Source organism: Cucurbita pepo, chromosome 15 (genome assembly GCF_057944985.1).
Source record: "Cucurbita pepo subsp. pepo isolate OVF chromosome 15, ASM5794498v1, whole genome shotgun sequence".
Classification (NCBI taxonomy): Eukaryota; Viridiplantae; Streptophyta; class Magnoliopsida; order Cucurbitales; family Cucurbitaceae; genus Cucurbita; species Cucurbita pepo.
Window position 1 is genome coordinate 1,268,471 of NC_141812.1, and position 16,467 is coordinate 1,284,937.

At 37.1% G+C, this 16,467-nt stretch overlaps 3 protein-coding genes across 4 annotated transcripts; 1 reads left to right on the forward strand and 2 right to left on the reverse strand.

Annotated features, from left to right (window-relative positions):
* The first annotated feature begins 4,089 nt into the window (after positions 1–4,089).
* Positions 4,090–6,049, forward strand: LOC111776256 (aluminum-activated malate transporter 12). Its single transcript, XM_023655658.2, has 6 exons — positions 4,090–4,464; positions 4,540–4,680; positions 4,750–5,022; positions 5,099–5,211; positions 5,290–5,433; positions 5,529–6,049. Exons 1-6 carry the CDS (start codon positions 4,149–4,151, stop codon positions 5,850–5,852), a joined length of 1,311 nt encoding a protein of 436 aa, XP_023511426.2. The 5' UTR covers positions 4,090–4,148; the 3' UTR covers positions 5,853–6,049.
* A 390-nt stretch (positions 6,050–6,439) lies between these two features.
* LOC111811095 (outer envelope membrane protein 7) lies at positions 6,440–10,923 on the reverse strand. 2 transcript variants are annotated; one of them, XR_002817494.2, is made up of 2 exons: positions 10,556–10,921; positions 6,440–6,899 (listed from the first exon to the last, which is right to left on the reverse strand). XR_002817494.2 is itself a non-coding variant. In XM_023697823.2 (2 exons), the coding sequence occupies exon 1, from the start codon at positions 10,831–10,833 to the stop codon at positions 10,621–10,623; it is 213 nt and encodes a 70-aa protein (XP_023553591.1). In that variant the 5' UTR covers positions 10,834–10,923; the 3' UTR covers positions 6,440–6,899; positions 10,601–10,620. The 2 variants fall into 2 exon arrangements, 1 of the variants encoding a protein (XP_023553591.1); XM_023697823.2 differs by having other exon boundaries at positions 10,601–10,923.
* A 1,136-nt stretch (positions 10,924–12,059) lies between these two features.
* On the reverse strand, positions 12,060–16,467 carry LOC111811104 (small nuclear ribonucleoprotein SmD1b). Its single transcript, XM_023697833.2, has 4 exons — positions 16,333–16,467; positions 16,136–16,212; positions 12,493–12,684; positions 12,060–12,360 (listed from the first exon to the last, which is right to left on the reverse strand). The coding sequence occupies exons 1-4, from the start codon at positions 16,344–16,346 to the stop codon at positions 12,299–12,301; spliced, it is 345 nt and encodes a 114-aa protein (XP_023553601.1). The 5' UTR covers positions 16,347–16,467; the 3' UTR covers positions 12,060–12,298.

The following is a 16,467-nucleotide window of genomic DNA, read 5'->3' on the forward strand; positions in this document are numbered from 1 at the left end:
AATGAAAGTCGGTAGGTATGTATGTTTTTCTATTGTATAGTGTTGTTAAACTGATATTTTGTATGTGGGTCATCGTGCATGTGTATGGTCATAAAAGTCGGGAAATATTTAAACGGGTTTCCTTTTTTTTTTTTTTTTTTTAATATAAGATTTGGCTGTATGAAAGGTATTCGTGTCTAGAGAACTTAAAATATATGAAAGTTACGTATCTTAGAGTGTGAGGTCCCATAGCGATTGGAGAAGAGAACGAAACATTCATTAGGGGTGTGAAACCTCTCCGTAATAGACATGTTTTAAAACCGTGAAGCTGACGATGATACGTAACGAGCCAATATTAGCGGTGGGCTTGGGTAGAAATCTCTCTTTAGTAGAAGCGTTTAAAACTGTTAACGAGCAAAAACAGATAATATCTATTAGTGGTGGACTTTAGACGCGTTAAATAAGTGATAATTATTATATTATGATTCAATATTGTGCCTCAACTTGTATGGCTACAAATATTAGTGAGGGCCACACTTGATTTAAGTGCTTATTCTCCATATTTATCACTACATCCCACATTCTTTGTCCACGAATAACTTGTCTAGAACTTTCTTTTATTTTGTGGGTAGCTTCAACCCATGTGTGTGTGTGCAATTTAGGGTTTGACGGTGAACTTGAAAAGCTACCTACAGACGTCTTACACTCAATCATTTTGAATAACGCTTTTGTAACGACCTAGATCCACCGCTAGCAAATATTGTCATCTTTGGGCTTCCCCTCAAAGCTTTAAAATGCGTCTGCTAGGGGAAGGTTTCCACACGCTTATAAATTGTGGTTTGTTCTCCTCTCCAACCAATGTGGGACATCACAGCTTTGATCCTCCGTGTTTCTGCGACTGTTGACATAGTGTTAGTAGATACTTATTCTTCGCTTTACACTCAATCATTATGAATAACGCATGGATCCTCCGCTGCAACTGTTGGCATCGTGTTAGTCGATACTTATTCGTCAGATACCGTCATACTTCTTCTCTAGGAAAAGAAGTTCACGATCTGTAGGTCTTCTATCTCCACGCGACATTGCTTCGTTAGGCTTTCGCCCATTATAAGAAATTTTACAATATTGCCTATTATAGGAGTCTGGGTCGTGTCTGAGTCCTAGTGTGGCTGACCAAAAAGTAGATAACGTGTCATTTACAATTTTTATTAATTATCTTTCCAGTCGTTCTTAAGTTTATTCACCACTGATTTCTAGTGTTAAAAGGTATTCAATTACTTATTTAGAATTTTCGAACACGTATGTAAGACTCGCTATCAAACAAATACGACCCATCTACTAATTTCTCTGACGGCCTGTAACATCATATAATCCAACGGTCAGAAATTTTCATTGTTCTTAACCTAGCACACAGCGCGTCGGCTAGGAATTCCACGAGAATTAGTAGACTAACAAGGTTCACATATAACCCATGGCATGTTTGATTGTAAGCATAAACTAGAGTCACAACTTTTCTATATTACGTTTATAGCACGCTCACATCTTATGCATACATTCTTATATATATGAACCTATAGATGCTCACATCGGGTGCATGCAATCATAATATACAAATAATTATTCATATCATAAACACGTATATCACTATATTAACTCTTAATCATATAATCAACATGTTCGGGTATTTTAAAACAAGTTAAGAACTTGTTTAAGAAACTCGTTATGCTACTTCCTTTATTTCGAACTCCTCTTTATTGTATTGTATGCCTAAAAGAGTAACCTATTACGGTCTCTCTCAATTTGACCTATATTTAACAATTTTCAAGATAAGTATACGTCAATCTTGTCATAACACGTCAAAAGGAGCTGAACGAAACAAATCGGGAGCCAAACAGAGCCTTCACATGCCCTCACGTGCCAACTATTTCTACCTCATGTGCTTGTAACTCGCTCAGTCGCAGTCTCTCACGCGCACCTTTTTCCTCGAGACTTTCTGCAAATTCCTTTTGTGCCCCTACTCAAAAATATCATCTTACGCATCGAATTCCATCGCGATTCCTTCTACAACTTTGTAGATTTCATTATTGTGACTCTATCGAACCCCGTTTCATAACCTATTATCCAACATATATCAAGTTATCGAGATTTAAAGCTTAAAAAAATATGAGTTTTTAGTTCTCCAAGAAGAGCATAAGACCTTGAGTTTCCTTCACAAGGAGCTTCCACGAACATTCTTCAAATTTTTTAAATTGATTAATTTATTTATTATTATTATTATAACACAACCAAACAAAATTTGTTTCGCCTATAATTTTGTCTTTGCAATCATTACTACATTTACATATATATAAATTATATATATATAATACATACATAGAATATTACAATTTTTTCCCTCTTTTAAGAAACTTTCTGATTCCATAAATAAATGTCAATGGATAGAATTGTAAATTGAAATCCTTCTAGTAGTTTTCTTTACTAGCTCGTTTTTCCACTAACTTTAACAAAGAAAATATCTCTGTTACGTAAAGATTTCACTTTCCGTGCTAAAATTTTGAGAGTTTGTGCTTCGTAGCTCAGATCCTCTTTCAATTGTAAGTCTTTGTAAGGAAGAACATGTGCGGAATCTGCAACATATTTTCGTAGCATCAAAACAGCATTGAAACATGAAGAACGTTGTGTACTGTCTCTAATGTCGATTTATATGCTTTATGAGAAAATTTTACCAAATATAGGTAGGTATCCCAACCACCGGAAAAATCTAGTATACAAGCACGTATTATATCCTCGATAATCTGATTCAGTCTTTCTAGGATGAAACGTTGTATTGAACTTTGGTTGTGTATCAAGTGCCTCCTGACGACTTCTCCATAATCAAGAAGTAAATCGTGTGTCCCTATCTTACACAACTGAAACTGGTGCACCATGCAAGCGTATAATTCCTTTCAAGTACGATTGTGCTCAATTGTCAACTGAATATATGTTGACTTTCCTGGTATAAGATGAGTTGTCTTAGTTAGTCTATCCACAACAATCCATATCACCGTAAATTCCGACCAGGTTCTAGGTAGTCCTGTAATAAAATTCATGGTCACTTCTTCCCACTTTCACTAGAGCACGTTCTGAAGTTACAGTAATCCAATAGGTTTCTGTCTAGGTGCCTTAACTTGTTGACAAGTTAAACACCTACTAACATATTCAGCAACGTCCTTCTTCCCAGACCACGAAAAACATATGCATTTTAAACTACCATCAACTCCTACCAAGAAATCCTTAGCTCGCTCAGCCTCTAAAACAACTATCTAAGCTCGTTCAAACTCCATTTGCATTTTAGCTTTGTCGAGATGATGCAGGATTTCCATATCATAATCTTTCACTAGCTCCAAGCATTGTCATTTCCTCATATTTAGCTCTTTCAGTGTGAATAGATATTTGAGCTTCTACCTCACGCGTACTCACTCAGTCACACACGCCAGTTGCAATCTCCCACGCACCCCTCACGACTTTCTACAAATTTTCAACTTTTATATTAATTCCTTTTATGCCCCTACCCAAAAATATCACCTTACACCCAAAATTTCATCCCGATTCCTTCTACAACTTTGTACACCTCATTATCGTGACTCTATCGAGCCCTATTCCATAACCTATTACCAACATACATCGAGTTATCAAGATTTAAAGTTTCGAAAATATGGATTTTTAGTGTTCTATAGCTCCTCTTCCTCAAACGCCTCAATCCCCCACGCGTTTTCTTCCCCCTCTTCTTCATTACAGCAGCTGTTCTCTGTTTTTTTTTTTTTTTTTTATTATTATTGTTATAACACAACCAACAACATTTGTTTGCCTTTAATTATGTCGTCACTATAATCATTACATTTACATATATACATACATAGACAAAACATTACACTTGTCTTTTGTTTTGACCTGAAATAAGGAGCATGTGGTTTGGTAACACTATTGAACTGTGTTGAATTCTTAACCCCTTTTCCCATTTGCAGCAATGCCGTACACACCATTACTAATAATACTATTTTATTTGTATTGTGGCTGCTTCATGCCTATATAAACTCCCCACCCCTCAAACCCCAAGTGCCTCAACGTTCAAGTTCAAAGCTACAATCAAACAAACTTATAGAACAGAGAAAAGAACAGGGTTCTTGCAAATGGGGTCGGCCGTAGTAGTCTCGATTCGTGAAGAAATTCAGGATCAAAGAGTTACCGATGACGTTCCCGTTGATCAGAACAAGAACAAGAACAAGAACAAGACGGCAGCTATGAACAAGTTCCGTAACTTGTTTGACTCGACTCGAGACAGAATAAAGAAACAAGACATGAAGAAAATTTTCCATAGCATTAAGCTTGGGATTGCTTTGGTTGTTGTTTCACTTCTTTATCTCCTTAATCCTCTTTATAAACAAGTTGGAGATAATGCAATGTGGGCTATAATGACTGTTATTGTTGTCTTTGAGTTCTATGCAGGTAATTCATTCACTAAATGCACCAATAATTCAGAAAATTTCTTGGTTTTGACTTGATTTTGGTTTGTTGGTTTAGGAGCTACACTGAGCAAGGGGCTTAACCGAGGGCTAGGCACGATATTCGGTGGCGGGCTCGGATGTTTCGCGGGTTCATTCGCTCAAGATGTCGGCGGGGACACCTGTGCTTCCATTATTGGAGTTTCCGTCTTTGTTTTCGGTGAGTCCTGGTTCTCGTAAAGTCAAAGGTTCAATTCTTCATATCTTATTGAACTTGTTTGTTATTTAGGTGGTATCGCGACGTACTTGCGGTTGATACCGAGTATAAAGAAGAAATACGACTACGGAGTGATGATATCGATATTGACGTTTAATTTGGTGGTGGTGTCTGGTATGAGAGAAGAAAAGATTATGGCATTAGCAAGAGAACGCTTGTCTACCATTGGCATGGGATTTGCAGTATGCATTTTCATAAACCTTCTCATCTTCCCTGCTTGGGCTAGCGATGAGCTGCATCACTCCACCGTCCAAAGCTTCCATAACTTAGCCAATTCCATTGAAGGTTTCTTATTCTTGTTCATTCCACCATAATTAGCTATGAACATAAGAACTTAAAGCAATAGAATTCTGTTTCTCAGGGTGCATGGAGGATTATTTCAGCTCAACTGATGACAAGAAGAAGAACAAATCTGATGCAAGTTTCAGCTCTTGTAAAGCAATTTTGAACACAAAATCAAAAGAGGAATCATTGGTACAAGCCAGTTTCCATTGTTGTTGATGTAAATTTCCATGAAGTAATGATCTTGAACAGAGATTAATTGTTTCTCAGGCTAATTTTGCTAAGTGGGAGCCATGGCATGGGAAGTTTGGGCTGAACTATCCATGGAATAGATATCTACAAATTGGGGAGGTTCTAAGAGAGCTAGCAGCTACTGTTCTTTCAATCAAAGGCTGTCTTCAATCACCAAGACAGGTATGAACATGAAATCCAAAGCTTAATGTTTCTAAAATTTGATGGGTTTTGTTGGAAAGTTTGATTAAGTTTGGTGTTTGGAAATTTGGGAGCAGCCCACATCAGGGATGAGAGAGGCGATCAAGGAGGCATGTGAGATGGGTGGATCGTCCATTGCATGGGCGCTGAAGGAGCTTGGAGAAGGTATCAAGAACGTGAAAAGGTGTCAAATTGAGGGTGTCATAGTGCCTAAATTGAAGCTGGTTAGGCAAGAAATGAGCGGTTTAATCACTCCATCAAAGCTTGGAGTGATTGAGAATGGTGATGGATTGGCAATGGCTAGCTTTGTGTTCTTAGTCATGGAGATTTTGGAGAAGGTAGAAGAACTTGCAAGAGAGGTTGAGGAACTTGAGGAGGCGGGTCGATTCCGTACTACGTGAATGTTCATCGTTTATTGTCTATGCTTTTATTAGTGTTATGTATATAATTATTTTCAATTTTTTTGGAGATAGTTTAATTATACCTTTATAGAATTCTTGAAGTTTGAGCTTAGTAGCATTTTGGTTTCCGATGTTCATTTGTTAATTAAAAGCTGTCGTGATAGTTTTATTATTAAAAAATGAATATTTTTCAGATACTTTATTCTTTTCCGCTCTTTCCTTTCTCTTTCGTTCTTCTTCTTCATGCGTTACAAAAATGAATGGATACCATATATGTAATGAAAAGGTCTAAAAAAAAATATTGATGAGACGGAAAAGGGTGGCAATCATTAGAAGAATGAAAAGAGGAGAGAGAGGGAAGAGAGAGAAAGAAAGAAAAATATTTTAAACAATTTATATTATTAAAAATATAATATATACCTATTTAAAAAAAATTTAATATAAGCTTTCGGATAGACTAATATAACATAGCTCAAAAACAATCAAAAGTGTAATTTTCTCTCCTTTTAACGTACAAACTTTACCAACTTTCCACGTTCTACTCCTTGAGATCAAGACCTGTTTGAATATAGTTCGATCAGAGAATAAGAGAGAATTTCGTTTTAGAATATGTTCGATTAGAGAATAAGCCAGAACTCTCGATCATATTCCAATGCTGCGATAACAATCACATCACAAACAGCATAACTATAGTTAGAAACTTAAGACTTCAATCTCCTAAACGGAACGAAGTGATCAATCAACAAGTTGCTCGACTGATGAAGGTTGAGAAGTCTACTACCCGACGTGGCTCGCCTGACCCCAAAAGTCTTCTCGAGGATGTTCATATTATGATATTGAGAATAAGAACAGCTGCATTGTTTAATATTAAACCGAAAAGGAGAGGGAATAACAAAAAGAGACCTTTTCAGAGTGGAAGCAACACACTAAGTGACAATGGAGTTGCAGGCCATTTTCATTTTGGCTGTGCTCTGCGCACTCCCATCACAGCCTCAAGAGCCAGAGATGGATCCATTTTAGCAAGTGCAGAGATAGCCGTCTTGCAGACTGAAAACCAGAAGAAAATTCAAGCTGGATCAATAGAAAAAGTAGGCATCTTTTTCAGATATTCAAATCCTTAAAAGTAATAACACATGGGTTTTCGTCGCAATAACGCAACCCTAAGGGACGAAGGTGTTAGGACAACGAATCTTTGTGTATCTTCACAATATTAAAATATTGCGTTAATGGTTGTGCTTTCAAACCTAACCTCAGTCCACTTAGTTTCGTTTTTTAATGGAGATGTAGTTCTTACCTATATGCTCTTGATCTCTCTCATTTTTAACAAACGGGGTGTCTCTAACAATTTTCGTCCTAAACAAAGGGCCACCGAACCTTCCTTCAAATGGTTTTCTATTCAAGTTCTAGTTAGTAGAGTCCAACTATAGATATTATTGCATGTGACAATCTTACAACTTTTGCTTCACGTAAAGTCTTTGAAGCCCGTCACAGTTAGTAAAGGTAGTTTTTGTTTTCAGTTGAGTCTTGACTTGAAACACTTGATTTTGAAGGAGAAAGACTAATCTCCTATTTACCGAGTGAAAGAAACGAGAGGAAAGAAAAGAGCTACTTTTACCTCGTGAAAGAAGGGAGACGAAAGAAGTCGAGGTTCAGGTTTTCGATTGAGTCTTTCACTTTTTTCTTATGATTTAGAATTGTAAAGGAGAGAAGACGAAGATAGAGTGAAAGAACAGTTTTCAACAAAGAAGGAGAGGAGTGAAGCAATGAGACCGAAGGGAGAGGAGCTATTATCTATGTAATTGAAGAAGCTGTAGAAGAGCACCACCATAGTTCAGGTCCCGACACATGGGGGATTAATTCAATAGCAAAGATCGTGAATCAAGCAATTGAATCAGGAAGTGCTACTCCACTGCTCAAGATAAGGGTTCATGATTTAGTTTTGAGATATTACAACATTTTACATTCAACAACTCCCTCACTAACCTTATAATGCTTTGAAAAAACTGTCAAGATAGTTGTGAATGAGGTACAAAGCATATCACTTAAGATTTGAGATAAAAGTGAACGAGGAAGTGGGGAAGTATTGTTTCCTTAAACGATAGAACTTGAACTTGAGTGCTTTCCAAAGGCAACAATCCCTAGTCTACTGCCGGTTAGTGAGATCTATCAACCTCTGGCTATGACAATAGCTTTGACCTGACTATTCTTCTGAAGTAAAATCGTGAATAGAACTCATTGTTTTCCCCTTCGAAAACTAAGACAAAGCTGTGACCTTAAGGAAGAGACCAATGGCAAAGGAATCAGTCATAGCCAGAGAAAAAAAACAGAGGCAGCGAGACCGACAAGTTCTTGTTTGATCCGCCACCCAAGTAAAGACATAAGACATACATCAAAAATCGTTTAGAACAATTACTAGAATTGGACAAAAGCAAGAAAATAGATTGGGATGATTGGTTGTCCATGTCCACTATGGTGCTGAGTGTTCTAAACATTGGAGTCAAGTCGGTTTTGTGCAACTCCAAAATTTTCACTCAGTGTGAGATCTCACATCAACTGGGAAAGAGAACGGAACATTCTTTATAAGACTGTGGAAATCTCTCCCTAGCAGGCGCGTTTTAAAAACCTTGAGAGAAAATTTAAAAGGGAAAGCCCAAAGACCACACTATCTGCCAGCAGTGGGTTTAGAGTCTGGATTACGTTCTTTCTAAAAGAATGGGAGAGTTCAACTCCCACTAGAAAGAAATATGATTTCCACAACATATCTCCTTATCCTAATTCCTTCGCCTATGGACATGCTTCCTGCAGCAAAAATCTCACAACCTCAGACTGCACCTCATGGTCTTTGTGCTGCTAAGACCAACATGTTGGGATCGTGTCAAATGAGGATTGGGGGTCGTGCAGTGCTCCATGACTGTGCAGTTAGGTATGAGGAATACCCATTTGATGATTAGAGACTAGTGTGGTGAATGTTATTGCTTCTTTGAAATGCACTTGTTTCACTTCCTTGTCTCTTTTCTCCTGTCTTTTCAATCTTAAATGAAGATATCAGGACGCTGATTGGTGCTTTCCTATGACATGATGCTCGAAAAAGCAAGAGGAAGTAGTGTCAGATGCATTGTTGTTAAATCAAAGCAGAAGTGTCGAGTTCAATGTTGGAGTTCCTATAGTCTCACAAAACCAGAATATTCAGAACTTCGAACAAAAGGCAACACTAGTCATCATTGAAGGAGCGGTCTTTTTCTTATTTCGCATGCAATACCCAGATGGGTACGTAAAGACAGAAAGAATGTAACAGCCCAAGCCCACCGCTAGCAAATATTGTACGCTTTGGCCCGTTACGTATCGTTGTCAGCCTCACGGTTCTAAAATATGTTTACTAGGGAAAGGTTTCCACACCCTTATAAAGAATGTTTTGTTCCCCTCTCCAACCAATGTGGGATCTCACAATCTACTCCTCTTGGGGGACAGTGTCCTTACTGGCACATCGTCCAGTGTCTGGCTTTGATACCATTTGTAACAGCTCAAGCCCACCACTAGCAGATATTGTCTTCTTTGGCCCGTTACGTATTGTCATCAACCTCACGGTTTTAAAAAGCGTCTATTAGGGAGAGGTTTCCACACCCTTATAAATAATATTTCGTTCCCCTCTCCAACCGATGTGGGATCTCACAAAGAAAGCTTCAGAAGCTCTGGCTTGTTGAGGATTGTTGGTGGGAGTCCTATATCGGCTAATTAAGGAATACATCTCCATTGGTATAAAGCCTTTTGGAGAAACTAAAAGCAAAGCCATGAGAGCTTGCACTCAAAGTGGACAACATCATACCATTATGAGGTCCGTGATTCTAACATTGTTTTGATCGTGTTGTTCAACAATTCAGCCATAAACACTTTCATTGCTGTCTCTCCAGTCCATCTTTTTTGTCCCTACGGATGAACCAACAATAAAAGGAAACTTGAAGACAAATCAAACGATGGAGGTGCTTTTCAAACCGTAAATGGGCTATAACGGATTGTAGTTTGGCTATTCCTTCTCACCATTTATCTTAAGATCAACACCAAAAGTTGGCATGTGAAGATATTAAAAAAGGAAAAAAAGGGGAGCATCTAATGGCATTAAAAGCTAGTTCTAAAAAGCTCATAGCTCCAAAATGGATATTGATATCATAACCGGAGTGGAAGGAGGATGCAAGTGGCATCAATCGAGCCGGGTGTGGGCGTGCAGCTAGACCACCGAATAATGTTCAACAAAGATATAACACATTATGATGTAAAATACTCCGTCTAAGTCAACTTCTTCCGACATTGTGATGATAAGGCCAATAAGTCCCATCACCCAAATAACATTTGATCCTATCTAACATAATTATCAACTCTTTCAACAGACAAGCCTTTGTTCCTGTCAATCTAATCTTCTAAAGAGAGTATTTAGTCTCCAAGAAAGCTCATATGCAGGGGATCTGATTCAGTTCATTTCTATACAAAGCCGCATTGTCACAAACCCACCACATTAAACAAGTAAAACACCTTATTTCTTTTAAACAATTCGTCGAACAGGTAATCCGCATACTTCAAAGCTTATAGTTAGATTTACAGGAGTCAAAACAAGCACATTCAGAAACTGCCGGAGAGCAGGCACTAATTATGAAATTAAGAACTGAATCACTTTAATTCAACTAAAAAAACTAAAATGGTCTAGTACTGACCTTATAAGATACGGAGGAGAAGATGTAAAATTCAAATTTTCATACCGCCACAAGATGATGCGACTTCAAGCAGTGGTACTTCGATCGTCGTCCGATTGTAAGTGATCAGATTGTTTATCGAGAAGGTCGTCAGGATCCCGAGTCGGATCAGAGTTGTCCATGGCGGAGCGGGCCTTATCGAGGAAGGGCTTGAAGGCCATCTCAATGGCTAGCCAACCCAGTGCCAAGGCTCCGAGGATGAAAAATGCTTGCTTGGACCCAGACGGTTTCTTTCCCATGGTTCTTGTTGTGGCGGCGCCGACTAGGTGTCTTAGAAGCAGAGAGCTCCGACTGCTCTTTCTATTTTCCTGGAACGATGAACAAAATATTAGATAAAATGGTTATCAATTTTATCCCTAACCCTAATTTTTCACTAATTTTACCTCTGCTATTAAATTTAATAATATTCGAATAATATATTATAATAATTAGTTATGAAATATATCTCCCATAATTCTAAATTTTCAATTTTCATCCAAATTTATATATTTTGGATAATTCTAAATTTTCATCCAAATTTAGATGTTAATTCTAATAAATTTTTTATTCAGTACTAGATAAAAAAATAAAAATAAAATTTTGTAGCCTTATTTTATCTAAATTAATGGGTTAATAAATTTTTAGGTTTTATTTTTATTTATTTATTATTATTATTATTTTGTAAAAATGAGTAATTTAATTAATAAAAATTAAACAGTGAAAATATTTTTGCAGTTAATTCAGTTCTGAGACCCATTTGATGAAAGTAAAAGTTTTTAGAAGCCTAGTTCTTACCAGGGTGAAATTTTTTTGTTACAAATATATATAATCAAATATTATTTTAAGAAAAAAAAGATCTTAAAGACTTTATTATAAATGAAAATGATATTGATTTTTAAGTAATTCTCCAATATATTTTTCCAAATTTGAAAAAAGTAGCAGAAAAGACATAGTGAGGAAATATCTGAATGGATGAAGATCTCTTCACCTAATTAACCATTCAGTCAATAATAATAACATAACATACCGTAAATGTGAGATCTCACATCAATTAGAGAAAGGAACGAAGTATTCTTTATAAGGATATAAAAACTTTTCCCTAACAATATATCCTAGTAGTGAACGTGGGAACAATAGATCCAAAACAGCCGTTCAAACTTCAAGGTCTAACAAACACATTTTAAAAACCTTGAGGAAAAATCTAGAAAAGAAAGTTGAAAGAGAACAATATCTACTAGCAATGAACTTGGAAAAGTTCAAGAACAGCAGGTGCGGCCGTACAGACAGACCGTTCCAGAACAGCAGGTGCGGCCGTACAGACAGACCTCAAAGTGAAGGAGTAGTGAAGAGAAAGTAAATAGAGGAGGAAGAGCTCTAAAGAAGTCTTACAGAAATGACTTGACACAATAGTCTTTCATTGTAACCAACTTAAGTACTGCATGACTACGTCTATCAAAGTTGGAAGATAAGAGACGAGATTCCAATCTAGAGACATGCCAGAGTTTGATCATTGTGATGATATTAGAGTGTAAATCAATAACAGACCCCAGGCATCAAAAAAACATAGTAAGGCTACGTCAATCATAGAAAAACAACTGGATAACGTTGTAATAAACACATGAGATTGAGCAGTGAATTGCTATACCGTCACTAAATTCAGAATCCTTCGCTACAATACAAGTGTTTACACTACCGATCTCAAAACTTGAAACAACTGCAACAAATCTAGCGTCCACGACCGCGCCCACGTCCACGTCCACGTCCTCGTCCACGTCCCATAGGCTTCCCTGTAGTTGCAGTAGAGTGTAGAAATGCATAAGCAACACATTTGATAATGGGTAGTATATGATTCGGTATACACAAGTTGATTTGCAGAAAATGACCATAAGTATAGGCATGAATACAAGGACAACACGTACCTGCAGTTGGTTTCTTCGGCTTGACCCTCGGTGTCTCTTCAACAAGTAAAGTCTCGAGATTCAAGCTGTCAGGTAGAATATAATATCTGATGTTGTTGCCCCTCACACTTAAATGATCCATGGTGACTGGATTTTTACCCTTTAGAGTAAGCTTCACAGCCTTCAAATGTGTATTCATGCTGATGTCCACACCTATGAAACACGAGAATCACTCAAAATCAACCAAACAGTGATTCCTCTTAATGATAATAGTAGTGACGTTAATGATATCACTTTAGAGTTTATGTTTAGGTGCAATTGATATGAATGATCTAAGAAGCACAGATACAAGACAATGACATAAACACTGAGACACATCAAATTCTTAAAAAGTAGCACAAGCACCTTGGGAGTCGATATAAGTATATTAGTATTTTTTTTTTTAATAGATAAAATGTGAATTAAACATAAAAATAAAAGATGCTTCACTAAAAACATCCATAGTTAAGTCAATTAACAATATTTCAAACTTTAAAACATATAAAAAGATTAGTTGGCTGCAAGAGGATGAACATGTCCCATATGTGTATATTAGTATTTAAAACCTATTTAATGGGTTAAATATTATCTAGAGGTGTGTCTAGCCATGTATAGCATGCCCCATATGTGTCCATGCTTCATAGTTCTTTTTTTTTTTTTTTTTTTTTTTCTTTTTATGATTACTAAGTTTGTTTATCAATACTTGGTAAAAAATTAATTAATTAGTCTTATGCTTCATACCACCTTGAGGCTTTCACCTCGCCTCCACCGGAGGAAAAGTCTCAAGGCTGCCTTTAGCTTTTTAAAACATTGTTTATAATCTCAGTTGAAATCCTCCCACAAAAGAGGTAACCAAGTAAAATTATGAAATTGAGTCCCAACTCTCCCATAAAGGCATCTTGTGAGAAACGACTCTGTGAGTAAATAACTAGTTTCAGTAGCAGCCGCATAGAGAAATACGTTAAGTGGAAGCACCCAATAAAAGGGAGTTGGACTTTCCTTCCATTGGCTCTTTCCGGAAGTAGAGAAAATAACATCCTACTTCTTAATGCAATCTAATCAATATTCACCAACTCCTGAGGCACCCATTAAAAGGGAGTTGGACTTCCCTTCCATTGGCTCTTTCCAGAAGTAGAGAAATAACGCCCTAATTCTTAAATGCTTAGGGAGAAGAGTGATGGTTGGCAACAAGGGGTCAAACCAGAAAGATAGGCAAGGAAACCTAAACCAAAACCATAGGTAATATTGGGGGATAATTGTGGAGTGCTTGCTCGCTCTTTTCATAGAGAAATTGGTAGTTGTAAAGCCTTTATAGGAAACATTGATACGTTTCAATTAGAAGCTTGGCCAAGACAGGTAGAATATATTGATTCATTCAACTGCTTCTCCTCTAAATCACTTTCATTAAACTCTCTATGACCTTGCTAAAGCTGAAAACTCCTTTGGTTAAATCAGTTTGGAAGTTTAACGTCCCCAGGAAGGTTAATATGATTGTATGGTCACTTACTTAAAGAAGCCTTAACACCCCAAGCGGCTCAAAAAAAGTTTCAAAATTGGGTTCTCTCCCTGGTTTGTTCCTCTGCTCTTCCTATGATGAAACCCAAAATTACCATTACCTCCACTGACCTTTTTCTATAGGAGGTGGTCTTTCATGTTCAATGAGCCTGGTTTCTGTTTATGCCAACCCAGCTTGGTTGACGATTTTTCTTGGAAGCCCTCACAGCCTGATGGCTTAAATTTAAGGCTAAGATCTTTTGGAATTGCGCTTCTATGGATTTCTTAAGGAAAAAATAATCTATTATAGATTCTATTTGTAATGTATCGCAAACATTTTACAATGGTTATTCAAATACAAGATATTCATATTCTATTGCAATCAGTGTTTTTTAAAGCTCAAGGAACAATAGCCTTATGTCGTGCAAGGTGCAAAAAAATAAAAAAGCAAGACCTTTCTTTTGTAATGTGCTCTAATTATAATTTTTTTATTAATTAATAAAGAAGAAAAACCCTAAATGCAAGGGTTTTTGCATTTAGGGATGGTAACTATTATTACATTTCAAACGATAAAGAAGACAAAACCCAAAACGCAAGGATGGCATATATCATAATGCACCGAAGAATGGCATATGAGAAACAAAATCCAAAAATACTGGTGTTCAGCAGAAGTTAGTGTTTAATCAGACTAAGATGATGACATTCTAGTGCATGTGAAAAACAGTTCAAGTTAAAAGTTGAAGTATATTCACTTGGTTTTGGTCACATTTTATTCATGAAATGGGTTGGATTGATATTAGTCTGGATACAGCAAAATAATTCTATTAGATCAAGAAACAACCCCTACAAAACAAAGGGGAAAGAAGGAATAGTAGGAATCAGTCCATATAAATGTGAGAGGACATTCAAAAGATTTGTTTAAATCTACTGATAATGCCATGAAATAGAATGGACATTCAGCATCAGTAGACAGTAGTCAATAGTTCAAATTGATTTGTTTATTAAGAATGATAAAAATAAAAACTATACAGAGAAAACACCGCATCCTCCCAACGCTCAGATGACAAGGAATTTAATTGCCCGTTAGCAACCTATGAGTTTAATACTAGTTTTTTTTTTTTTTTTTTTTTAAATGATGATAGTTGAAGATCCTATATCAGTTGAGGAGGAGAACGAAGCATTATTTATAAGAGTGTGGAAACCTCTCCCTAGAAGACGCGTTTTAAAAACCTTGAGAGGAAGCCCGAAAGGGAAAGCCCAAAGAGGACATTATCTGCTAGTGGTGGGCTTAGACTGTTACAAATGGTATCAGAGCTAGAAATCGGATGATGTGCCAGCGAGGAGGCTGAGCCCCGAAGAGGGGTGGATTGGAGGTCCCACATTGATTGGAGAAGGGAACGAGTGCCAACGAAGACACTGGGCCCCCGAAGGGGGGTGGATTGTGAGATCCCACACTGGTTGGGGAGGAGAACAAAGCATTCTTTATAAGGTGTGGAAACTTCGCCCTACCAAACGCGTTTTAAAAACTTTGAAGGGAAGCTCGAAAGGGAAAACCCAAAGAGGACAATATCTACTAGCAGTGGGCTAACTATTTTTTAAGATTCAAAATGGGAGTGGGATAGCGGTTCTCCAAGCGCGCGCTTGCCAGAACTCTTCAGTTAGCTTACACAACTACACAATTGCAGGAACAAATGTTGGGAGATAGTAGTGAGACATAAGCAAGAAAAACGATTATCGTACACTGGCGGACAGACTGAACCTTGGCGTGACTAATAGTAGCAATGTACTTCAGCCATCGCAACAAAAATAGTCACACACAGTTTTAAACGAAACATTAATTAGATTTCTAGCAGCAATGTAGCAGAGAAAAATCTATGTAAGCCAAATTATCAAGAACAAGAAGGTTCAAGATAAATCATAAACCACTCCAAATTAACAGTAGAACCCATATTCCAACTATCCCTTCCAACTGAAACATTCTACAACTTTCACTACAGTGGAGTTCAAAGAAGAAAACAAAACAGAAGTTGGAAGTTAAAAAAAGCTCTGCTACAAAGTTGGTAAATCTAGGGTTTAACAAGATTAAGAAAATATCAATGTGCGTGGTTGTGAGTGAAAGTAAGAAGGATACCTGTGATAGTTCCATGGACAACAGTTCCATTTTTGAGCTCGATTGAGACTGTCTCATTGTTCAGCTTCATCAAAAACCTGTAGATTCACCAAAATCCAAGTTTCTAAACATAAAAACGGCCATTCTGGGTAGAGAACAGCGAGTAGATCGAGAAGAAGGAGATCGAAAATAGCAAAGAGAAGAGCGTAAGAGCATACCTAACGAGCTTCATGATTGCAGGGGAAATGAATGTAGGGTTTCAAACACAGACAAACAAGCGAAGCGGGAGAGGAAATTTGTAGAGTTTTACGTGCTGGCGGTGAGTATGAAATAGTAATTTAAGAAAGTAGAAG